This window comes from Prosopis cineraria, unplaced genomic scaffold (genome assembly GCF_029017545.1).
Source record: "Prosopis cineraria cultivar Desert tree isolate PC_DT_omini unplaced genomic scaffold, ASM2901754v1 PC4, whole genome shotgun sequence".
Classification (NCBI taxonomy): domain Eukaryota; kingdom Viridiplantae; phylum Streptophyta; class Magnoliopsida; order Fabales; family Fabaceae; genus Prosopis; species Prosopis cineraria.
The window spans coordinates 13,775,935-13,801,938 of NW_026555335.1; the positions used below are offsets into that span (position 1 = coordinate 13,775,935).

Consider the following 26,004-nt stretch of genomic DNA (forward strand, 5'->3'; position numbering starts at 1 on the left):
CACAATTTGAGGAATTATAATGATAAAAAATTGAACTAATTTTGAAGGTTAATTTGTTTTCATTTATCGATATATACATGTTAAGTCATTATTATATTTTACACACTAGATTATTTTAAAAATTAATTTGTATTTTAAAACTTAAAAGACTCAAATGATAATTTAAGAAAATATAAAGGATTATATCGATAATAATTAAACTTGAGAGATTAAATTGATAATTTAAACAATTTGAAGGACTAAAAGTTTGATTATCCCAAACCTTATAAGATTCTCAAAGCATTTTATATTTTAAGATGTCAAATCTTTTTCAAAAATATTTTACAATTTGAAATAGAGGGAGTGCATTTATTTTCTCGAGAAATTGGCCTCAATTAAAAAGGTAACATCATTTTTTATGGGGAGAATGATAACTTGCCCCTTCTCAAGAAAATTAATTATGGACAAGAACTAACAACAAGTCTCATTCAAGAAAAAAAAAAAAGTCATATTTTATATTTTAACAACAATCCATTTCAAATTGATCCTTGTCTGTAATTAATTCACTTGGAAGGGGCGGATTGTAATTTTCCTATATGAATAAACATTTTCAAATTGAATTTTAGAAAAGCACCCCACTTAATCATTAAGAAAAACAAAGAAATATTTTGATGATGAATAATATATGTTTAGCTCAGATAAAGTTAGAGCGTATGTCTAAGACAAAAACGGATGCAAATATTGAAAGAATAGAATGAACGAAGGAGATCATAAGAAAGGCAATGAACAATGGAAGAATCCAAAGAACGTGCGTGCAACAAAAGATAACAAAACGTATAAAAAAGAAACGTATATTACCCAACTCTTATATATGAGCAAATTCAATTTTAGGTGGTCCTTTTTTTTGAAAAAAAAGTATTAGTCTTTACTATTGATAAACGAAACTTCTAATCACATCAAATAAGATGACAAGAAACTTTTCCATTTTCTTATCATTATTTTTTATCTACTTCTCAATCAAAACCAATTCAGTGGTAAAGTCAAGATCCCAAGTCAAAAAATACAGGGCAATATAATTTAAAAATTAATAATTAAAATTTTAATTTTTAAAATTAATTGCATTGGACAAAAAAATATAATAACATAAATACATATTTTTATTTGGACAAAATATATTGAGATTTTTTCACCAAAAAAATATATTGAGAATGTTGATATCAAGTTTTAATTTGGACTCCCAAATATCATTTGTTAAGTCTAGAGTTCAAAATATTAAAAATATGATGTGCAAGGTTGTAAATTTTTCATAATACATATGTGATTTTTCTCATGTAAGGGGATGCATTTGCCTGCCTCACATGTACATGACTTCGCCACTGATAACCATTAACATCACTTCATTAAGTGAATCTATTTTAACTATGAATTTAACGAATGATTGTGATTAAGAAAGTGGAAGGAAAATAATGATAATTGATAAAGAAATGGAGAGGTTTCATGTACTCTCAATTTCCTTATCATTCTTTCCTTTCACTTACTAATCATAATCGCGACATCACTGTATTAAGTAAATTTATTTCAATCATCTATTTGATGAATAGTTATGTTTATAAAAGTGAAAAAGAAAATGATGACAAAAATAAATAAATATTCTGCTTCTCTCATTAGGGACATAAAATCTCAATTTTCTCATCACTCATTTTCCTTCACTTCTCAGTTATAACCATTCACATCACTATATTAAGCTGCAAAGGACCAACTAATAAAGAAAAGGAGGTGGGGGCTACAGACGCCGAAAGAAGATGCATATTGAACCAACACATGGAATTTTCATTCAACGGTTTATATTTGCCTTCACTGCTTTTGAAATGTTTAAAAAAAGAAAAGAAAAGAAAGAAGGGAGAATGACATATAGGTTTAAGGCGATTAATTAATTTAATTTAAATTTTAAATGTTAAACTTTAAAAATTTATAAGTTTAATTATTAATTTTATAACTTTATTATAATAAATTTATAACTTTATTTCAAATTTTAACAGAAAAAATAATTTATTTATTATTCAATCATGTCAAAATTTAAAAAATAAATTATAAATTTATCATAATAAAATTATAAAATTGATAGTCAAACTTATAAATTTTTACAATTTAATACTTAAAATTTAAGTTAAATTAATTGATTTTCTTTAGATCTCTTTACCATTCTCTTAAAAAAGAAAGAAAGAGAGGAAGAAAGAGAAATCATGGATGCATTAATTGTGTGAGCCGTAAGATTAATTTCATGGCTATCTTTTCTTTTTTACTTTTTAGAGCAGCATCTATACGCCCTTGATGGGGACTTGGGTCTAGAAATCAAATTTTGATCATTGAGATCAAATCATATAATTTTACAATTCTAAATATAGGAGCTAGCTATGATATTTATTTTCACTACTACAGAATATATCTTTAAGAGCGGGTATTTAAAAGCGTTTATTTAAAAAGCGCTCTAAAATGTGAATGCGAAATTTACCGGAGCGCTTTTCTAAATAAGTGCTCTTATATGTCAGGGCTTCTCAATAAGATAACGCTCCTAATTAATATAAATAAAATATTGTAAAAAATTTAAAAAGACCTTCGGGAGCGCTTGTAGTTAAGTGCTCCGAAAGACTATCTTCCGAAGCGCTCTTTGACAAGCGCTCCGGAAGAGTTGATCTTCTAGAGCGCTGTCAAAGAGCGCCCCGAAAGAGAGATCTTCTGGAGCGCTCTTTGACGAGCGCTCCGGAAGACCACCTCTTTCAGAGCGCTCATTAATGAGCGCTCCGGAAGAGGTGGTCTTTTATATCTCTACCTCCCGTCAGTTTTTTTCCCTATTCATGAGTTTCTTTCAAACCTCTCTCTTATTTGCTGAGGTTGTGCGTTCCCAACGAGTTCCAGATCGTCACAGTATCAGTCTATCTTCCGTCGCTATTCGCTGTTCCAGATCATCGTCCGCCGCTGTTCGTTGTTCTATATCAGTGTTCATCGCTGTTTGTTCATTTCTGTGTCATGTCACGCCATCTATCTTTGTTTTTGCGCTGCCGTCGCCGTCACCGCCATCTCCTGCATCACTATTCCAGATCTGCATTACTGTTCCAGATCTGTGATGCTGCTGTACACCGGAGGAAGCGACGCCGTGAAGACCTCCGCTGCAGCTGTGTGTCATTGCTGTACAGCCGAGGAAGCAACGCCACAAAGACCTCCGCTACTGCCGTGAAGACTACACTGTGAAGGTATTTTTTTAATAATTAATTTATAATGTAATATTATATTTGAGAATAAATTTCATATATATTTTTTAATAATCAATATTATAGATAATATATGAATTGGAGTTATTTATATTAGAATTATAGAGTATTTGTAGTTGATAATTAGATTAAAGTTGAGGAAACTACTTGAACATTTTAATTTTATTTATGAAATATACTTTTAAGGGAGATTATTGTTATTAATTAAATTACAATTGATTGACAGAATTTAGATGCATTATGCTACTAAATTTTTATTTGGATGAATTAATTTTTTTAGTTTAAATGTATTGTGTTGTGGAATTTAATTGTTTAATCATTTGGGAGGTTCTTCTTTTAAGGAAGATATTGTTGAATTTTTTTTTATAGAAATCTAAGTCTTTTGTTTATTGAATTTTGATAATCATATTAGTGATATGGATCATAAGTGGATGTCAGCTAATCGATTATCTAGAGAATATTGGGATGGTGTGGATTAATTCATTGAATTTGCATTTTGTTGTGATCAAGACCCCCTGGAGTCATATGTCCTTGTTTGAAATGTTGCTATGGAAAAAGAGTAAAGCCAATAGAATTGAAAAATCATTTAATCTGTAATGGGATTGATCCAACTTATACTTGTTGGACCATGCATGGGGAGACAAGGAATAATGCAAATGATTGGAGGGATAGTGCGAGCTACTCAACGTTTGATCGTGATAGTGGGACATATGATGTTGACCGTCTTGATGAAATGATTCATATATATAACTTCATCGTTGAAGTATTTTAAATTAAGTTAGAATTTATTTCTACCATATTTTGATAATGACATCTTTTATTGTTTTATAGGTACCTACACAATTATAAGGTTAGGAGTGTGGATATTATGTTATGAAGTTTATGAGAGAAATAATCACACAACAAGAGTTGATCATTCCTGAAAATGTAAGTCAAAAGCTTTGAAATTAAGTTGATATAATGTTAATTACTTATATATTGCTTTCATATCTTGTATAGTATTTTGTTGGAGTAAGATGTTCGCATTTTACTATGGAGCAAATAGAAGATTTAGTTGAAGAGTTGTCAGAATATATTATTGACTGTTTGTGATAGGAAGTTAGATTTCAATGTTAAAAAAATAACAATAGTTTCATTTGTTAGGCTTGTTAGAAATTAAACTAGGTTAGTTAGGAAATTGAAATTATTGTATCAGTTTCAAATTCTTTTCTTGTATATAAATTTTTATGTTGATATTATTTTTAAATTAGTTTTTGATATTATGATTTGCCATTGTTAAAGAGACATAAAAGGAGAAATTTTAAAAAAATTTGATTTAAAAAAAATTAAAGTAATATACGGGAGCGCTCATTTGAAGAGCGCTCTTATAAAGTAACATACGGGAGCGCTCTTCCAAAGAGCGCTCCTATATGGTTCATACGGGAATGCTTTTTATAAAAGCGCTCTGGTATGATTGCATACAAGAGCGTCCCTTATGTGATGTGTGGGAGCTCCCGTATAGTGTATATACAGGAGCGCTTTTTTTAAGCGCTCCTCTATATTTCGGAGCGCTCAATACAAGAGCGCTTCAAAAGCGCTCCCTGAAGTAAAAAAAAAAGTGCTCCTATAAACTTATTTTGTAGTAGTTCATTGAAAACTTGCTTTCCCAAATTTTACTCAGTTTTAATTTCTCAAAGAAAAATAAAGTGGATCAATAGAATGGATGATTCATCAGCAAAGTTTGATCATCTTAACTTTGGTTTGAATCTTTTGTTCAATTAAATGTTCAATCCATTATTTATCTTACTTCTTATCCTTCCAAATAAATGAAAGGAAATTTTAATGTTCTCAAAGTTTAGTGAAATGTTAAAGGATAATGCAACTTTCATGCTCTGTTTGGATGAAGAGAAAATGTGGGAGGAAAATAAAAAAAAAAATATGTTTTTTCTTATTTGGATGAGAAAGAAAAAGTGAGAGGAAGGAAAAATATGAAAAAAAATAAAGTGTGAACGCTGACACATTTTGTCTCCATACTTGGAGAAATTTTGAGAGGAAATTGTTATATTATGTCTGAACACATTATAGTCATTATAATAGTTGCTCATTTTTTTTTTCCTCCTTATTTTGTGATGTTCATCCAAATATAAGGAAAGATAATATTTTCTTCTCAATGTTCTCTTCTCTCCATTTTCTTTTCTCTCATTTTCTTTCCTTTCAATTTTTCCTTACATCCAAACAAAAGTTTGGTCCTTTAAGTTTATTTCAATTATCAATTTGATTTCTCAAGTTTAATTTTTATCAATTTAGTTCATTAAATTTACTTCAGCTATCAATTTGGTTTATTTAAAAAAGATATTACATTGTTAAAATTTTCTAATTAAAAAAAATATATTGATGGCAACCTTGCAGATTAATGAAAATAAGTATAATTATTAAGGCAGGAAAAAATAGCCTCTAAAATTTTTTAAAAACAAGGCAATAAAACACAATTTGAGGAATTATAATGATAAAAATTGAACTAATTTTGAAGGTTAATTTGTTTTCATTTATCCATATATACATGTTAAGTCATTATTATGCTTTACACACTAGATTATTTTAAAAATTAATTTGTGTTTTAAAACTTAAAAGACTCAAATGATAATTTATGAAAATATAAAGGACTATATCGATAATAATTAAACTTGAGAGGGATTAAATTAATAATTTAAACAAATTTGAAGGACTAAAAGTTTAATTATCCCAAACTTTATAAGATTCTCAAAATATTTTATATTTTAAGATGTCAAATCTTTTTCAAAAATATTTTACAATTTGGAATAGAGGGAGTGCATTTATTTTCTCGAGAAATTGGCCTCAATTAAAAAGGTAACATCATTTTTTATAGGGAGAATGATAACTTGCCCCTTCTCAAGAAAATTAATTATGAACAAGAACTAACAACAAGTCTTATTCAAGGAACAAAAAATAAGTCATCTTCTACATTTTAACAACAATCCATTTTAAATTGATTCTTGTCTGTAATTAATTCTCTTGGAAGCGGCTGATTGTAATTCTCCTATATGAATAAACATTTCCAAATTGAATTTCATAAAAGCACCCCACTTAATCATTAAGAAAAACAAAGAAATCTTTTGATGATGAATAATATATATTTATCTCAGATAAAGTTAGAGCGTATCTCTAAGACAAAATCGGTTGCAAATATTGAAAGAATAGAATGAACGAAGGAGATCATAAGAAAGGCAATGAACAATGGAAGAATCCAAAGAACGTGTGTGCAACAAAAGATAACGAAACGTATAAAAAAGAAACGTATATTACCCAACTCTTATATATGAGCAAATTCAATTTTAGGTGGTCCTTTTTTTTAAAAAAAAAAAAGTATTAGTCTTTACTATTGATAAACGAAACTTCTAATCACATCAAATAAGATGACAAGAAACTTTTCCATTTTCTTATCATTATTTTTTATCAACTTCTCAATCAAAACCAATTCAGTGGTAAAGTCAAGATTCCAAGTCAAAAAATACAGGATAATATAATTTAAAAATTAATAATTAAAATTCTAATTTTAAAAATTAATTGCATTGGACAAAAAATATAATAACATAAATACATATTTTTATTTGGACAAAATATATTGAGATTTTTTCACCAAAAAAATATATTGAGAATGTTGATATCAAGTTTTAATTTGGACTCCCAAATATTATTTGTTAAGTCTAGAGTTCAAAATATTAAAAATATGATGTGCAAGGTTGTAAATTTTTCATAATACATATGTGATTTTTTCCATGTGAGAGGATGCATTTGCCTGCCTCACATGTACATGACTTTGTCATTGATAACCATTAACATCACTTTATTAAGTGAATCTATTTTAACCATGAATTTAATGAATGATTGTGATTAAGAAAGTGGAAGGAAAATAATGATAATTGATAAAGAAATGGAGAGGTTTCATGTACTCTCAATTTCCTTATCATTTTTTCCTTTCACTTACTAATCATAATCGCGACATCACTGTATTAAGTAAATTTATTTCAATCATCTATTTGATGAATAGTTATGTTTATAAAAGTGAAAAAGAAAATGATGACAAAAATAAATAAATATTCTGCTTCTCTCATTAGGGACATAAAATCTCAATTTTCTCATCACTCATTTTCCTTCACTTCTCAATTATAACCATTCACATCACTATATTAAGCTGCAAAGGACCAACTAATAAAGAAAAGGAGGTGGGGGCTACAAACGCCGAAAGAAGATGCATATTGAACCAACACATGGAATTTTCATTCAACGGTTTATATTTTCCTTCACTGCTTTTGAAATGTTTAAAAACAGAAAAGAAAAGAATGAAGGGAGAATGACATATAGGTTTAAGGCGATTAATTAATTTAATTAAATTTTAAATGTTAAATTTTAAAAATTTATAAATTTAATTATTAATTTCATAATTTTATTATAATAAATTTATAACTTTATTTCAAATTTTAACAAAAAAATAATTTATTTATTATTCAATTATGTTAAAATTTAAAAAATAAATTACAAATTTATCACAATAAAATTATAAAATTAAGAGTTAAATTTATAAATTTTTATAATTTAATATTTAAAATTTAAGTTAAATTAATTGATTCTTTTTAAATTTCTTTATCATTCTCTTCAAAAAGAAAGAAAGAAAGGAAGAAAGAGAAATCATGGATGCATTAATTGCGTGAGCCGTAAGATTAATTTCATGGCTATCTTTTCTTTTTAACTTTTTAGAGCAGCATCTATACGCCCTTGATGGGGACTTGGGTCTTGAAATCAAATTTTGATCATTGAGATCAAATCATGTAATTTTACAATTCTAAATATAGGAGCTAGCTATGATATTTGTTTTCACTACTACAGAATATATTTTTAGGAGCGGGTATTTAGGAGCGTTTATTTAAAAAGCGCTCTAAAATGTGAATGCGGAATTTACCAGAGCGCTTTTCTAAATAAGCGCTCTTATATGTCAAGGCTTCTCAATAAGATAACGCTCCTAATTAATATAAATAAAATATTGTAAAAAATTTAAAAAGACCTTCGGAAGCGCTCGTAGTTAAGTGCTCCGAAAGACTATCTTCCGGAGCGCTCTTTACCAAGCGCTCCGGAAGATCAACTCTTTCGGAGCGCTCTTGGAATGAGCGCTCCGAAAGAGCTCATCTTCCGGAGCGCTCTTTTAATGAGCGCTCCAAAAGAGTTGATCTTCTGGAGCGCTTGTCAAAGAGCGCCCCGAAAGAGAGATCTTCTGGAGCGCTTTTTGACGAGCGCTCCGAAAGACCACATCTTCCAGAGCGCTCATTAATGAGCGCTCCAGATGAGGTGGTCTTTTATATCTCTACCTCCCGTCAGTTTTCTTTTCCCTATTTAATAAGCGCTCCGGATGAGGTGGTCTTTTATATCTCTACCTCCCGTCAGTTTTCTTTTCCCTATTCATGAGTTTCTTTCAAACCTCTCTCTCATTTGCTGAGGTTGTGCGTTCCCAACGAGTTTCAGATCGTCGTCTGCCGCTGTTCGTTGTTCTAGATCAGTGTTCATCGCTGTTTGTTCATTTCTGTGTCATGTCGCGCCATCTGTCTTTGTTTTTGCACTGCCGTCGCCGTCACCGCCATCTCCTACATCACTATTCCAGATCTGCATTGCTGTTCCAGATCTGTGATGCTGCTGTACACCGGAGGAAGCGACGCCGTGAAGACCTCTGTTGCAGCCGTGTGTCATTACTGTACAGCCGAGGAAGCAACACCGCAAAGACCTTCGCTACTGCCGTGAAGACTACACTGTGAAGGTATTTTTTTAATAATTAATTTATAATGTAATATTATATTTGAGAATAAATTTTATATATATTTTTTAATAATCAATATTATAGATAATATATGAATTGGAGTTATTTATATTAGAATTATAGAGTATTTGTAGTTGATAATTAGATTAAATTTGAGGAAACTACTTGAACATTTTAATTTTATTTATGAAATATACTTTTAAGGGAGATTATTGTTATTAATTAAATTACAATTGATTGACAGAATTTAGATGCATTATGCTACTAAATTTTTATTTGGATGAATTAATTTTTTTAGTTTAAATGTATTGTGTTGTGGAATTTAATTGTTTAATCATTTGGGAGGTTCTTCTTTTAAGGAAGATGTTGTTGAATTTTTTTTTTATAGAAATCTAAGTCTTTTGTTTATTGAATTTTGATAATCATATTAGTGATATGGATTATAAGTGGATGTCAGCTAATTGACTATTTAGAGAATATTGGGATGGTGTGGATTAATTCATTGAATTTGCATTTTGTTGTGATCAAGACCCCCCTGGAGTCATATGTCCTTGTTTGAAATGTTGCTATGGAAAAAGAGTAAAGCCAATATAATTGAAAGATCATTTAATCTGTAATGGGATTGATCCAACTTATACTTGTTGGATCATGCATGGGGAGACAAGGAATAATGCAAATGATTGGAGGGATAGTGCGAGCTACTCAACATTTGATCGTGATAGTGGGACATATGATGTTGACCGTATTGATGAAATGATTCATATATATAACTTCATTGTTGAAGTATTTTAAATTAAGTTAAAATTTATTTCTACCATATTTTGATAATGACATCTTTTATTGTTTTATACGTACCTACACAATTACAAGGTTAGGAGTGTGGATATTATGTTATGAAGTTTATGAGAGAAATAATTACACAACAAGAGTTGATCATTCCTAAAAATGTAAGTCAAAAGTTTTGAAATTAAGTTGATATAATGTTAATTACTTATATATTGCTTTCATATCTTGTGTAGTATTTTGTTGGAATAAGATGTTCGCATTTTACTATGGAGCAAATAGAAGATTTAGATGAAGAGTTGTCAGAATATATTATTGGCTGTTTGTGATAGGAAATTAGATTTCAATGTTAAAAAAATAACAATAGTTTCATTTGTTAGGCTTGTTAGAAATTAAACTAGGTTAGTTAGGAAATTGAAATTGTTGCATCAGTTTCAAATTCTTTTCTTGTATATAAATTTTTATGTTGATATTATTTTTAAATTAGTTTTTGATATTATGATTTGCCATTGTTAAAGAGACATAAAAGGAGAAATTTCAAAAAATTTTATTTAAAAAAAATTAAAGTAATATACGGGAGTGCTCATTTGAAGAGCGCTCTTGTAAAGTAACATACGGAAGCACTCTTCCAAAGAGCGCTCTTATATGGTTCATACAGGAGCGCTCTTTATAAAAGCGCTCCGGTATGGTTGCATACGGGAGCGCTCTTGTAAAGAGCGCTCCCGTATGTGATGTGTGGGAGCTCCCTTACGGGAGCACTTTTCGAAAAGCGCTCCCGTATAGCGTATATACAGGAGCACTTTTTTTAAGCGCTCCTATATATTTCGGAGTGCTCAATACAAGAGCGCTTCAAAAGCGCTCCTTGAAGTAAAAAAAAAAGTGCTCCTGTAAACTTATTTTGTAGTAGTGTTTAATCCTACATGTAAGGCCTCAATATAATTTGTTTTTCAAATTTATAATTTTTTTCTTGACCAATTGTCTTTATTGATTGCATGTTAAAGGAGGGTTTTAATCAATGGAAGTAGTTTCAATTTAAATGATCAAAAGAAATAGTTTAGGAGAACCAGAACACATTTTTTTAAAAAATAACTAATTTCATTAATATATGTAAATTAGTTAACTGACTCTTACATTTAGAACCAGAGGAGGTATTTATTTTTTATTTTGACATCTTGCCTAAACAATAAAAAAAAGTTGAGGGTCAATTTTCTTCCTCAATTATAAATGAAAGGTCATTAGAGATTTTAAATTTAATTGTGGGTTAATTTTATCCATAAACCTTTAAAATCTAAAGTTTCATTACCTTGACATTAATTTATCATCTATCACTGTTAGTAGGTCTTACATTTTGTTGAGGTGACATGACTCACACCCTCCAGTGGCTTCACATGTCAAACTCAATGATTTGGAACTAGCTTTTTTTGCTCTCTAGATTCCTCAATTCACATTCTCCAAGATTGCAAAGAAGCTTGTATTTTCTGGCTTAAACTTATTAAACCTTCTAAACTTAATACATTTTTCTATCTTTTTGTACAGGACTGGATAATTTGGAATATGAAAATTGAGGCCGACGGCTCAAATACTAAAAGAATTCCTTGGTAAAAGTTCTTTGACCAAGTTTGTTGGAACGTTTGGAAGGCATGATGCAAATAGATTTATTCTCAGGAAATCAACCACAAAGCTACCATCGCTTTTTCTAGCACCCAACAAGTTATCGATGATGTCAGACTCCAATCAAGAGACAATATCCTTATTTGTGATAGCAAAAGATTTGAAGCATATTGGAGACCTCCTGAAGCAGGTTGTGTAACATCCAAAAAAATTTAATCTTGATTTATTAACCTAATGAGGGTAATTAGTGAGTTAATAAGGTGTGTGGACAGAAGGGTCTAATTGGTATAATTGTGGTGATTTCAGCCCTAGAAGTAGGTTTAGATTGATGGCAGGCCACTCGAGTAAGAAAAGAGGAAGAAAAAGTAAAGATTTGCTTTCTATGCCACATGTCGCGGTGCATGGTCAGTCTGTCACGGTGCACAGAGGCAAATTTGAATGCAATAAGCTCCTTTGTGCCATGCTCTGCGCTGGAGGGTAGCATGTGCTACGACACACGGGCAAAATTTTTGATAAATCAATTCGCATTTTGCATGAAAATAGAAGAGAAGGAAAGGAAGAAAATGAAGAAAATGTTAGAGCTCTACTAGGGCACACATATTGACTTTCATTGTTGACATTTTAAAGCTCCCAAACACCTAATGCAGGTTTATCATGCCTTCTTCTTCCTTTCTCTCCCTCATTTATGATAGGGTTTAAGTTGGAGTGTTCATTTTTAATCTATAGGACTATGGGTCTAAATCCATTAGTTAAAATGAGTTCATTTGGTGCAGTTTGTGATAGATAAATCCCACATTAATGGTTTTATCGAGAGTTTGTTAGATAGAGCATTTAATATCTGAAAATCCAGATCAATGTGGTAGTTGGGAGAAGTATGTGTTCATTAATAATGGTTTGAGGTGTTATTAAGTATAATGTGCATTAATGGAATCTAAAGAGCCCATTGGATATGAATGGATAGTAATTCATGGGTTGATAGAATAGTGTGTATGGAGATTATGTGGTAAAATCCTCCAAACGGGATAATAATGGTAATCTTGTACTATGATTGTAGTGTGATTCATTTTGGCACCATTCAAGCTTGTTGAAACTTTGGAAGTTGGTGTTGTGAGGGGTAAACTTTTGACCTCTTAAAGGCTTGAGGTAACATGGAGAAACCTAACTTTTATAATTGAATGTTAATTGTATTTGTGAAATATGATTGATGATTTAAATAAATGATGCATGTCGACAATGTGTTTAATTGTGAAATAATTTTGGAAAGGAAAAACATTTATTATGCCACTCACTTGTAATTTATAATTTATTTGTGGCATGTTGTTGTAAAAGTGAAGAATTGTGATATATGATATGTTGAATGTATGGAGTGATTGAATATGAGTATGTGAAATTAATTGCCATGAATTAATCCTTGAAATGCATAATATGTGACAAATGTACATAGTATGATCATTGGTGAAAGTTTGCCTAAGGAGAGGAATAGATTAGTTTAAATCCACATGGTACTTGCAGTAATCATTGGAATTGAAAGCTTGCGTTGGCACCGACCATTAGAATTGGGAGGTAGCTCTTGTCTTATGGTTGATTTGGGATTGTCTCACTTGTGCTATGAGGGACTCGAACCTAACTAATCTCCGCCGGTTCATGAGGAGGCCAGATTAGGGGTACAACACCTCATGGTTATTAGTATTGGGGGAAATCAGATCACATAAGTAAATGAGTTCACCTTGACTCGGTAGCTTTTCACAAGTGGAAGGCTATAAGGTTGGTATATGATCATGCATATAAGTTCGACCACATGATTATTAGTTTTATTGTTTAGCATGTGTTAGGGGTGCATGATTGTTATTATTGTGATTCCGTGTTGTGCTTTGCAAAATAACATGATATTGTGAATTGTGCACCCATTTACATGGTTGTTAGTTTTGTGAACCGTGACCAAGTGTTGATATGTGTTATATGTGTATTTGCCTATTTGCATCTATCCATCTACAATTAATATGTAACTGTATAGGTTAGGTAAAACTTAATTATTGAGTGGTTGTACTCACCTTTCAATTCTCAATATTTTCAGGACTTAGGTCATCGGATCCGAGTCGAGGAAAAACACACTAAGGCCTAGAATTGTGGAGTAATCTTAATTTGCGAATATACAAATTAGATCATTAAATCATCAATTATTATTATATTAAACTAACACTAAATAATAATTTTTATATGTTAGTAGCAGTGTAATTTATTTTTTAGAATCAGTGCAACGCATTTATAAAATTGAAAAAATTTTAATCCAATCAATTTATTTTAGATTTTTAAATTCTAACTTAAAAAAATAAAATTGTAATTTAAAATGTAATATTCTTTTAAAAAAATAAAATTGATGACAAAAATATACACAAAAAAAATTATGTCCATTTTTGTCATTATGCATCTCAATTGGCTTTTGAATCAAACATCCAAACAAATTTTAATTTGTCCAACTAACTTCTGAAAAAAAAATATCCAAACATAAATCACGTTATAAATGAAAATTTTTTTTTAACATTAGTTTGCCAACCTCAGTTAAGTTCTAACCTCAATTGTGAATTTTTTAATCCAAACACACTCTAAGACGAGGCAAAAGGAAGCAACATCAAGGAGAAGAGAAAAGGGAGAGGAGATAGAAATGAGGGAGAGTAAGACGTTGTCAATGGGTGATGTGGACAAAATTAGAGTTAACTAAGGTGGGGTGTAACTTTTGGAATGAAGAATTTGCATACAAGGCATGCCACCTCAGCAAAATAGGGACCCATTAACGATGATGGATGACAACTTAACATAGGGGGTGATGAAGTTTTGAATTTTAAAGGTTTAAAGATAGAATTGACCTATATTTGAATTTAGGATTTCTGGTGATCTTTTTTTGTATAATTGAAAGATAAAATTGATTCTTAATACATAAAAATAAACAACTAAGAAGACAATTTGAATTATTTTCCCATGTACTGATTACACTAAGTATGAGATGAGTCTATAACACAATTTTTTTTTATAGATTTTATATTTCAAATTAATTTTCAATCTTTCAACCACAACTACACATAACTTAATCATGGATAAAACTACCATTACAAGAAAGTGCCCATATTCACTGAAAATAAAAAGCTTAGAATACTGTATAGCCCTTCATTTGTTCCTAAAAGTGCATATTAACCTGTTTCCTTGCCCTACATACGGATAGGGCTAGAGGATCTATAGTAGGCTTGTGATTCCTCAATATTTGAATCTTGTGTTGGTTTAGTTTTGGGTACGTGCCTAGTTCTTACCAGCTAATAAAACCATGTCAAAATTTTGTAAAAGGAAACATGAAGATGCAGTGGTGAAATGTGAATTGTACAATCTAATGAAGAATGACTAATTTCATATATAGCGTTAATTAAGCCATCCATCATCCACACGAAAAGAATAAAAAGGATTGCTTTATGATCTGCCTAATCTTCCTTGGAATCATTTAACCCAAGGGACCCTCTTTTAGTCCTTTGCTTGTCTGCCATTATATGCTTCCGATAGAACAAGCTCTCACTTATCATCCCAATAGTAAGATTCTTTCGGACCTAGTTTGTCTTCTGGTGCCTCCTTCCTGCATTTACGTCAGAGGGAGGCAGCAAGAAAGAAACTCAATCCTATTTTTTTCACTGTTACGTTGACTTGGCACAGGCAAAGATAGATACCAGAAGAGATTATACTTAGAAGAGAAACAATCCTCTGTCATCAAAATTATTTTGACAAAACTACAGGATAAAAAAATAAATCTACTTTCTCGCTAACGTTAGCTGTTAACTGTTGAGAACCCAATTTCAGGAGGGCAAAATCATGTGTCTTGGGCAACTTTTGGTACCATCAACAGTAACAAAACCCCTTTATAAATGACAAACTTTACCACTAACCAAATATACCTCTCCACCCCAAGACAACCATCTAGTAGCTGTTGGTTCAGAAAAGGCTCCAAGATATGAAGAAAACTCTACTTCTGTGGTTCCTTGTGTTGCTCACCATTCTCACATATTCAGCTTGTGCAAGCAAATCTACTGCAGAATATGAAGATTCGAGGATTTCCAAGTCAACAATGCAGCGTAAATGTAAGTATTTAGGAATTCTTTTTTCTTCATGTTATTGTCCATCTTGTTGTATGAAAGTAGCCTGAACTTACAGTTTGATTATAGCTTGCTAAACTCACACAGGCTTAATTCCTAAGTGCGCAATTTAACTAATGAAAATAACAAATTCATTAGATGTGCACTAAATTTGTTATTTTCAGATGTTAACTCGGGCGGTCATCAATTTTTTAAGGATGAAGTACAATAAATCTAATGACCCAAGGCTGAAATTCTTAGGTTATTCAAACTGAAATCCTAATTAAAGATTGAACATTTGAACATGTTCATCTTTGTTCTTCTGGGTGTGCAGATATGTACGGTGGCGTGATCATGGGATCAAGTAAAACAGGCAATCAAAGAACAGTTCCAAGAGTGAACATTGTACAGCATGGCCGAGGTGTTTCACATGTAGGAAAGCCAATCAACGGTGGCGGTTCAAGTGACTTGTTACGGCGTCCAAATGGCAAGAAAGGTTCAAATTCGTTTTCCCTTAGGCCTTCATCTATGTTCATGGCAGCTCTCACGAATCTCTTTCTTGGATTGCTTCTATCTGTTTGCTTCTATTGAATTCCCGAGGCCAGATGTTTCATCCTGAAAGATATTTTCATAGAGGCAAGAAGAAGATATGTTCATAATAGCTAACCTTCTATGTCCATGTTATAAGACCTTCATGTCCAGCCAAAAGTTGCCCCCCTCTCCCCCTAAATAGCTTCTGACGGCAAGATGATGCCAATGCTTTTTTTCTTTTTCTTTTTTTTTTAATAATAAGCTACCTTCTGCCATCATTTCCCTTCTGCTGTGCTAAATCTATTTTATACAAGAAATAAATTGTGGGAGAGAAACACATAAGTACCATCTTTCCATTGCCTCTTGGGTCAGGACCAGGTAAACCAGAGTTGTTTAACTTCTAAAAATCCCAGACCTCAAATTAAATTCGGTTGTATCAATACAATTAAGCTAGAATCACATCACATAGTTAACTAGCTTGATTGAATAGGAGAATCTAATAGAGGTAAGAAAATGGACAGGCTTGACCCTTGTGGGTTCAAGCCTTTGAGCTTGGTTTCTTAAAAAATGATCACTTTCTAAACTTCAATTTTTATTTGAAGAGTTCAAGGCCGTGCCTATAAGATAGTTTTATTTTTTAAAAATTTTAAAAATAAAAAATTAATAAAATAAATAAATATATATATATATATAATATAGAATCTTAATCAAGTTTTAAAATAAAGATAAAAATTTTCAATTCAAATCAACCTTATCAAATCTGATAAATACAAAAATTTATGTATTACAGAGTTACAATATTAAGCAAAACCAAGAAATAAACTTTAGAAAGTAATCGTGTAAGAGAAATTAATAAAAAAAATCAATATCATGTTAAAATAAATAGTAAAAGAAATAATATTAATTATTTTAATAACACAATACTTGAAAAATTATTAATCTTTTGAGAAATAGAGATTTGAAGGATCACTTGAACTCGAGTCCTTTTTTTTCAAGGCTTATCAAGCCCCATCTCTTATTTAAATAAGATATTCAAATCTGACCCTTATTCTCAATTTTAAAATCTAGTCTACCTTGTGTGATTTGATTTGAAATCAAGCTGTCTTTCTGCTGGCTTTAAAAAGTGTCAGCCAACTCTGATGATTTATTTTGCACTGCTAAAACCACATGGCATTTTTACTATTAATTTTTATAGAAACAATCACATGAATGGCCCACGCTCGTCTATAAAATTAGCAGCTTTATTGTTCAAATAAAACGGCAGTCCACTTTCATCTTTACAAAGTTTCAGTCTTTCTACCGCCATTATTAAAATAAACCCCACGCTTGAAAATTAAAATGGCTCACTTAATTCTTGCAATAGCATCATAGAGTAGCCCAAGGTATAAATTAGGGTGCACAGCATAAGAGCACAGGCCAAAGGGTTATGAATAATAATTTACCCTAATTTAAAACTGGTAACCTGTGCTCAAAACCTCAAACTTGAACAGTGAAACTTAGCACCCTGACTCCACCATAATCTTAATCCATGAATGAACTCAGAAAACTGTCCTATCAGCAGTAATAATAACACTGGCGAGATTTCCTTTATTGAAGAAAATGAATTAAGACAAATAAGTAGAACACCACGAAATGGTTAGCACTTAGTGGTTTCCTAGAATGAGGAAGACGGAGGAATGAAAGAAAGGCTAACATAAATAAAATGAAACACCTTTATTTAAGATTGCTAAATCAAAGCATAAGAAGCAATGAATCAAGTAAACCCACTTGACCACTTCAAAAGTGAAAAAGAGAAAATGGTCTTCATATACAACTGCCCTACAAGTTCAGGAAGATTTCAAAATATATATATATATATATAATATATACAACATAAATTACAGACACAGGTCATTATTTTGATAACAAGGTAAACAAGCATAAAAGACAATACATATAGGTTCTGAACTTTAACCCCAAAAGAAGAGTTGCCGCTCACACACAAGCAAACAGAAGGAGGGCTCAGATTTTACTTATTGAATAAATCTTCTTACCCATTCTCAGCTACGGAAAACATCAGTCTGGAATCTCTCATCATACAATCTCCAATGGCCATACCTCTCAGCATAGTAAAAAGACCTGGGGATGTACAAATTTGGGCGTTTAATCTCTTCTAGACACTCCAAATTGGAAGTTGCATTTGCAATGTCTCGGCCAGTTAAGCTAGTACAGCCAATCAAATCCAAAAACTTGAGCTCCTTACACCCCTGACATAACGAATTGAAGCCCTTAGCTGATAATTTGGAAAACCTAATCTCAAGGCACTCTAGAAGTGGCATAGAGTTTGCAATAGCTGTAGCCTCAGAATCCCCATCTTGTGGACAAGCATTAAGATATTTATCAGGAACAACTCCCACATGTTGAGAAGGATCAATCCAATTCATGAAATTTCGCTTCAGAACCTTGAGGTTGGGGCAATTTTTTCCAATCAACAACAACGACTCATGGGATATTTCATAGCAGTAGCTGATATCAAGTTCCCTGAGCTTGGGACAACTGAAAGCTATTCTAGAGATTGAATCATCAGTAACATGAGGGCAGCTTCTGATCACTAGAACCTCAAGATTTGGGCATCTAAATTACAACCGCAGGAGACAGAGAACCATCAACAAAAGCAAAGAAAATAAAGTGAGTTCTAATGAAACACATAAAATAATGCTGAGTTCTAATATTCACCATCCAAACCGTCACACAACATTCAACTGCTAAAGCCCCAATAAATTAACCAACAATGCTTTACGAACGGAGCCACATAATAAACGATGTATCTTCTATCTTCAAATCGCACACTCAAAATTTATTTATTTCGGCATGGGATGTCATATCAAGTACTTAGGTTCCCCAAATTCGATCACCGCATAGCCTATCAACACTGTTTTTTATCCGAAGTCAATTCATAAGAAAAATCAGGGCATACTCTTATTCCATCATTTGAAACATGAACTTCACCCAGAACAATTCGAAGCAGAAAAACTAGAAACCAAATTCAATAAGGTAGAAGAAAACCAATTTAAGATTCTACGATTTCAACTTTCTGAAACCAATTTTGATTCTTCGATTTCAACTTTCGCGACCCAAGGGATGGGAAGAACAGACATTGAAATTCGCAGTAAGTATGTTACCTTTCAGCAACGACAGCGAGCGAGCGATCAGTGCAATGTCTGAGGCGAATCTCCTTGAGAGAACCAGCGCTCCAGCCGGCGACTGATTGAAGCATAGAATCGATCTTCCTCTCGAACTCGGGGGTCCACCAGAGGGCCAACTCAACAGGGGAATCGAAGTGGGAGTCGAGGTTGAACACCGAATGCAAGGAGGGATCCTTGAAGGCGCGAAGCCAGGAGTTGCAGACGAACATGACGCCTCGCCATCGGTCGTCGATGGAGAGGCGAGAGAATATGTTGATGAGGCACTCATGGGTCAACTCGGCCCAGTCGAGTCGGGGTGCTGACTCGGTATCTCCTCGTTCAGTTTCCATAGGCGAATCACTTCTGGTACCGGCGCAAGAAATTGAGCGATTGATGCGAGACAGTGAGAACGGAACTATCCTGATTTAAAAAATGGGGTCATGGGAAATATTCAGTTATATTATATTCCAGGAAAATAAATTAATAACTTATAAAAAAATTATAAATGAGTTCTTTTTTAAAAAAAATTATTTATAATTACACATATTGAATTTATAAAAATACATTCAATCTTTATTGGACTTGATAATAATTAATTTATCATGTAAAATAATAAAAATACCTTTGGACTTGCCACCTTATTAACTAGTCAAATTTTTTTTAAAAAAATATTTTTACTGAATTATTTATATTTTAAAATTTGCAAATCAATTATCACATATTTATAAGTATATCTTCAAGATTTACAACTCAAACTTCTTACATGTATAACTTAATCTCTTACAATGTTAATAATTTAATATTTATAAGTCAACTTTATTTTGGCTTGATATTTACGAGTCAATATCACAAATTTACAAGTTAAATATTTTAATTTACAAATCTAACTTATAAATATTTAAAATTTAAGTTGTAAATATTAAAATATTAATATTACAAGAGATTGACTTATAAATATAATAAGTTTTACTTTAAACCTTGAATATTTAGTTATTAATATGCAATGTTTGATTTATAAACATGAAAATATTACTATTGCAATAAAATATTTTTTTAAAAAAATTATTTTGATCGGTCAACAATTACTGGCCACTGGTCTACCACTTCCCGTATCATTTTACATAGTAAAATTAATTACAATCAAATCTTATAAGATTTAAGCATATTTTTAAAAATTCATGTAACTTACTTATAAATAAATCCTTTTGTTAGGATATATTTGTAATTTTTAATACACACACAACATTCTTGTCTACTTATAAATTCGACTTGTAAATACATAAAAAGAAATAATAATCATTTTTTTCTTTATAAGCTCTTATAATTCTTTCAAAAATCAATCCTAGTGAAACACAGCCGGGCATGTAAATACATAAAAAGCATATTTTATAAGCTCTTATAAGTTAATCAATCCAATGGGGGCAAGTGGGCTTTGATTTCCAAGCTATGGGCTCATCTAAAAGGATTTGATTTGATTAACCAAGTCAACGAGAGCTGATTCTTTTTTTTTTTTTTTGTCCTCCCTTTTTAATATAAGGCCGCAGAAGAAAATCGTGCAAAAAGACAATTTAGATCATGTCATCGTGTAAAAGTTAATGCATCTTGATGTACCTACCCGTCAGCATACTTATTCGCCTCTTTAAAATCGTTATCAAAATTGATTGTCGATTTTTTCATAACAAATTTTCTGATTTTATTAATAGTTGCAATGAAAAATGATTTGCACAATACTTATTAAGAGCAGTGATTAAAAAATCAAACTGAACTGAATAGTTGGACCTGTTCAACTGTCGATCAGTCTGAATTTCTGTTCAGCTAGTATGTAAAAATTATTTTGGGAACTTGGGCTATTTTGGATTAGCAGCCGGATCAGAAACCGGAATCAAGTTGGGAACAAAATCCAATTTTCAAGAACCGAACTATTAAAACAATTTTTTATTTTTTATCAATTTTTTTAAAAAAATGACCAATTTTTTTTTAATCATTTAATGTTATGTTGTATCATATAGCTTATTAAGTCATAATAAATTTAAAATATTTAATTTTATTTTTAAGTTAAGTAGCAATTTGATATTTATTTTTTATATTTAGATTATTATATACATATAGACTTTTTTTAATTTAATTATTACGTTATTAGTTTGATCATTGATCCAACTCAATTGAATCATGTGAACCATGAATTGCTAACCTTTTTAGTTTAGTATATGGTTCAATTCTAAAACATTGATTAGGAGTGAACATGAGTCCTTCAATATAATTAGAGTAAATATTGACTTTGTCCTTAAGAGGGGAAAAAAAAAAAAAAGTTTACTCAGTTCATTGATTAAATGACTCACCTTTGGTCAATGCTCTTGCCACACCCGACAATGCGGAGCTCTCTGGATTCAGTAATTCTAATCAAGTTTAACAATAATCATAAAAGTTTTGTTGAAACAAATATATTTTTAAATTTTTTTCTTCAAATAACTTATTAAAATAATCTTTTTGACACATTTCTTACATGTTTAGTTTAAATTTCACTTGCAATTCCTTTTTTGTACAATTGTACTTCTAACGACACTTTTATACTTAATTTAAAAATTAACTAAAATCATTTTTTTAAAATTTTAAACAAATTAATCAATAATAAGCAGTACTTGCCCAGATTGTGTATCAAATAGTTAGTACTTGCCCTTATAATTTAAAAAAAGAGGGGAAAAAAAAAGAGAAAAAGATAACAACCAAATGAAGTAATTTTTTCACACTTGTTATGTTGGTAATATAATGATGAGCATAAGCCTCATAGCTAATTTCTTCCTTGTATTTTTTGTGCTAGATCCTCTTTTATATAATTTCATAGCCTTTATTTAAAAAAAAAAAACAGTTCTTGATGATGTGGTGGGAACCACATGAAAAATTCTAACACGCAATCCGTTGAAAGAGAAAGGGATTATTGTAATCCAGTCTCTGTTTTGCTACCATGCTCTTGCTTATTTTCTATTTATTGGATTTGTAATTAACCAAAACAGGTCAATATACTAAAAAAAAAAAACGCGTCTTTATTACCCTATGAGTCTATAACTGAAGCGAAAATTAAAGGAGCACTTGTTTGAAAATTGAATAATATGTTATTTATGACTTGGTCTGACATATTAGCTGTGAAAGTCAGTTCAACCATTTGAAGTCATCAAATATCTGAGAAATAAAAACGACTCGTTCAAATCTCATCCTCTATATAAATCCACAACACACACATCGAATCTCATATCCTCCACCACACAACATTCGTCTCACCTCATTTTCATCACAAACTCGATTGAGATACACTGCTTCATCTCAGAAAACCCATACATATAGAGCCTAAACCCTAAAGTCTCAGAAGAAGAAGAAAAGAAGAAGACTACTATTATTCATATTGATCATGGAAGTGCTTCATCATCTTCATCAGCATCATCATCTTCATCATCAAGAGCAAGAAGAAGCTTCATGTTCTTACAATAAGGAAGGTTTTGGCGTTCCCTACATTCGTGCATGCACAGAACGGAAGAGAGTATTTAGATTTAAGAAGGTTCATTCAATGAGACAACGAGGTCGTCGTTCGAGTCCCTTGGACTCTCTCGCACGCAAGCTTGGCCGATTCAAGGTTCGATTCGTTGTCGTACAAGACCCTCCGCCTGCAAACGACAATAAGCAATAAGCGATAACCACAACTCTTCTCTTGTCGTTTTGCCTCCACAAGCTAACTTCCTGAACCGCCCCTGTAATTGTAATTTTGTAAATAACCAGCTACGACTTCTTCAGTTCCAAAGAGGGAATGAGGAAATCAATTCTTTCTATTTTTTTCATAACATTCTTTATATTTCTTGTAATATTACTCAACAATATTTTTTTATTCCTTGAAAGTTAGAGTGTATATGATTTTTGAATTTTACCTATGATCCCCTCCTCAGCCCCCCTCATTTTCTTTAGTATCTATTAATTCCTAACGTCTGCATTAAATTTTCATTTCAATTAAAAATAATTAAAGTCATTATTACTGGTGCATAACACTTCAAGTTGTGCGATACTCTTTTCTTTCTGGATTTCAATATAAGACATTTTTAAAAAGTCTTGTTTGGTTTAAAATATAGAATATTAATTAAGTAGTTTTATAATTATATCCTCACTTTATTTATTACTTTCTTTTTGAAAAATAATATATTAGAGTTTCAATTATCATTATGAAAGCACTTAATAAGATATTTAATGAGGGTATAATTAAAAAGATGTAAAAAAGTTAAGAATAAGATTGCACCTAACATTTTTTTGAGAACTGTAAAATAGTTAATGCCTTAAATTGTTATCCAGAAGGAAATACTTTTTGAGATAATTCATGAGAGGATCATAATCTACATACACACGCATATGCGTCCACTCTTATTATAATTCGTTCGTATACATAACTATTGTGTCAATTTATATGGACTGCATAAGCTATAAAAGTTAATACCCTTTTTCTTTGAATTACAATTATTCACTTTGAAGGGGCCCTGGTTGAGATTCTCCCCTTAAAAATTCATGATTTTTTTTTTGGGCCAAAGGAGAAATATCGTTCACAACAAAAATAGATAGTTACAAGTTAACCAATGCCCATCAATTAGCACTTAAGCATCAGAATAAAAAATATTAGCAAGGGGGGTTGGGGGAGCAAGGGACCACCCACCACTAAACAATCCCTTTACAGCTGATTTGGCAAGCCAATCTGTCACCAAATTACAAGAACGTGGCATAAAAGATAAAAAAAGGTCCTGATTCAGATTAAAAACAATAGAAAGCTCCTCAACCAAAAGTCTAGAATTCCTATTATGACAAGTAGCTTTGCATAGAGCAGCATCCACTAGTAGTTTGCAATCTGATTCCATTTTAATATGCTCCATCTACTTGCCACGTGCGCTTCGAACAGCTTCAAATGGTGCCATTGCCTCACTGTGAAATGGTGAGGATGCATCACTTCTCTGGGCACATAGGTTAATCACATCCACTGCATGATTTTGCAAAGTAAATCTAAGGCCTCCCAAATTGTTAGTAACATCAAAAGCACCAATAGAGTTTAGCTTTAACTACCTACAAGGGGGTAAATTCCACGCACAAGCCAGTAATTCAAGCCAAACTTGAAAAATCATCCCGAACCTACCCCGAAAAAAGTTAGGATTGGACTTAATTATATGAGCTTTTTCAAAAGAGTATAATACTTTAAACCTGACCTAAATTGAGCCTGGCCTGCCCAAATTATCGGCTCTACACACAAGCATTAGAACATGCCCTTGAGTCTCTCCTTAATTTCAAACCAACCATTGACTATCTAGTAGTCATACACAGCTTTATTGGGTAAACTAATAACCCAAGAAAGATCGGGAGTAGAATGGTCATATAATTCATTGCAATGGCTCTTCCAGATAAACCACAATAGATAGGCTACAAGGAGCTTGACCAAAATTATCATCACATAGCAACTTAAAAATTGTCAAGAGCCAATCAACAAAAAAGAGAGTAAAAGAGTCAAAAATAGTTAATCTAAGAGGACAAGCAAACCAGATTCTTTTGATCCAACCACAAAGAATAAGGCATGCTCAATAGATTCAGAGCCAACAAAACATCATAAACAAGCAGGGGAAGGGGTACATTTACGCTAGCATAAAGCTTCCATAAGGGGCAATGCATTTCTACACACTCTCCAAAGGAAGTGTCTTACCTTTATTGAACTTTTAACTTCCAAATACTTTTCCAGATATCGTTACCAAAAGGACAAGACGAGGTAGGGCCAATGTCAACCATAACATTCTCCTTAGACTTTAACCATTTATAGCCTAATTTAACATAGTATAATCCATTTGAGCTTCCTAACAAGCTAACCTTAACATTAATATCAATAAAGGGAAGGGGGATTTGTTCAATATCATTCCTAATAGGATTAGGAAACACCACACTATCTAGATCCCATCTACCTACATTAATCATATTTGCTCCTTATATCGATTCCATAGGAATAGGTGCTAAATGGCTTAGTATTTGATTATTAGGCAAGTTGGGAATCTAGAAATCCCTCCAAAGATCAACATTTTTAACATTACCCAAATGCCAAAGGATATTTTTTCTTTGAAAAAGTTCCTTCCCTAGTAATAGGTGGGGATGCTGAAAATATATAGTTGAATAGGTGGGGATATCATTGGCCAAAGCTTTTATTAGAGTTTCTTTGCCAGCTTGTAATAAAAACTATTTATTCCAAGCCACTTATCCCTTACAAAAGCAAGCGCTTCAACCTTCAATTTATTCCATAAAATAGGAAGACCAAGGTAATTACCAAGAGAATCAACATTAGGGATTTCAAGGTTTTAACAAACCATGTCTTTGACATCATTCGAGGTGCTGGCAGAAACAAACACACATGATTTTTCAAAATTAATTTGCTGGCTAGAGGTTGAGTAGTAGGCATTAAAAATCTTTTTCAACAAATGACAATTAGCATGAGTAGCATTTATAAAAAAAGATATAGTCATTTGCAAATAGACAATGAGATAATATAAGACAATTTCTAGTAATACTATTGCCCATGAAGTCTTTCTTGTTCACATGTACGTTAATTATATTTGAAAACTAACATGAACAAAAGAGGAGAAAGAGGATCCCCTTGTCTAAGCCTATGCTTTGGCAAAAATGAAATAGTTCTACCCTCCAATTTCACAGAGAAAGAAACAAAAGATATTCAATTCATGATCTTAGACACCCACTTATTT

General features: G+C 31.6%; 2 protein-coding genes across 2 annotated transcripts; one reads left to right on the forward strand and one right to left on the reverse strand.

The window, feature by feature from the left end:
• The first annotated feature begins 15,361 nt into the window (after positions 1-15,361).
• LOC129309941 (uncharacterized) lies at positions 15,362-16,363 on the forward strand. Its single transcript, XM_054951725.1, has 2 exons — positions 15,362-15,560; positions 15,889-16,363. The coding sequence occupies exons 1-2, from the start codon at positions 15,434-15,436 to the stop codon at positions 16,143-16,145; spliced, it is 384 nt and encodes a 127-aa protein (XP_054807700.1). The 5' UTR covers positions 15,362-15,433; the 3' UTR covers positions 16,146-16,363.
• Positions 16,364-17,762: 1,399 nt separating this feature from the next.
• On the reverse strand, positions 17,763-19,659 carry LOC129309464 (F-box protein SKIP1). The gene is made up of 2 exons (XM_054951054.1): positions 19,247-19,659; positions 17,763-18,698 (listed from the first exon to the last, which is right to left on the reverse strand). The coding sequence occupies exons 1-2, from the start codon at positions 19,597-19,599 to the stop codon at positions 18,125-18,127; spliced, it is 927 nt and encodes a 308-aa protein (XP_054807029.1). The 5' UTR covers positions 19,600-19,659; the 3' UTR covers positions 17,763-18,124.
• Positions 19,660-26,004: the final 6,345 nt, after the last annotated feature.

Excerpts from the sequence above, each read along its gene's own strand:
- LOC129309941 (XM_054951725.1), top strand. The coding sequence starts at position 15,434 with ATGAAGAAAACTCTACTTCTGTGGTTCCTTGTGTTGCTCACCATTCTC. Across the intron at positions 15,561-15,888 it reads GTCAACAATGCAGCGTAAAT|ATATGTACGGTGGCGTGATC; the intron begins GTAAGTATTTAG and ends CTGGGTGTGCAG.
- LOC129309464 (XM_054951054.1), bottom strand. The coding sequence starts at position 19,599 with ATGGAAACTGAACGAGGAGATACCGAGTCAGCACCCCGACTCGACTGG. Across the intron at positions 18,699-19,246 it reads CTCGCTGTCGTTGCTGAAAG|ATGCCCAAATCTTGAGGTTC; the intron begins GTAACATACTTA and ends GTTGTAATTTAG.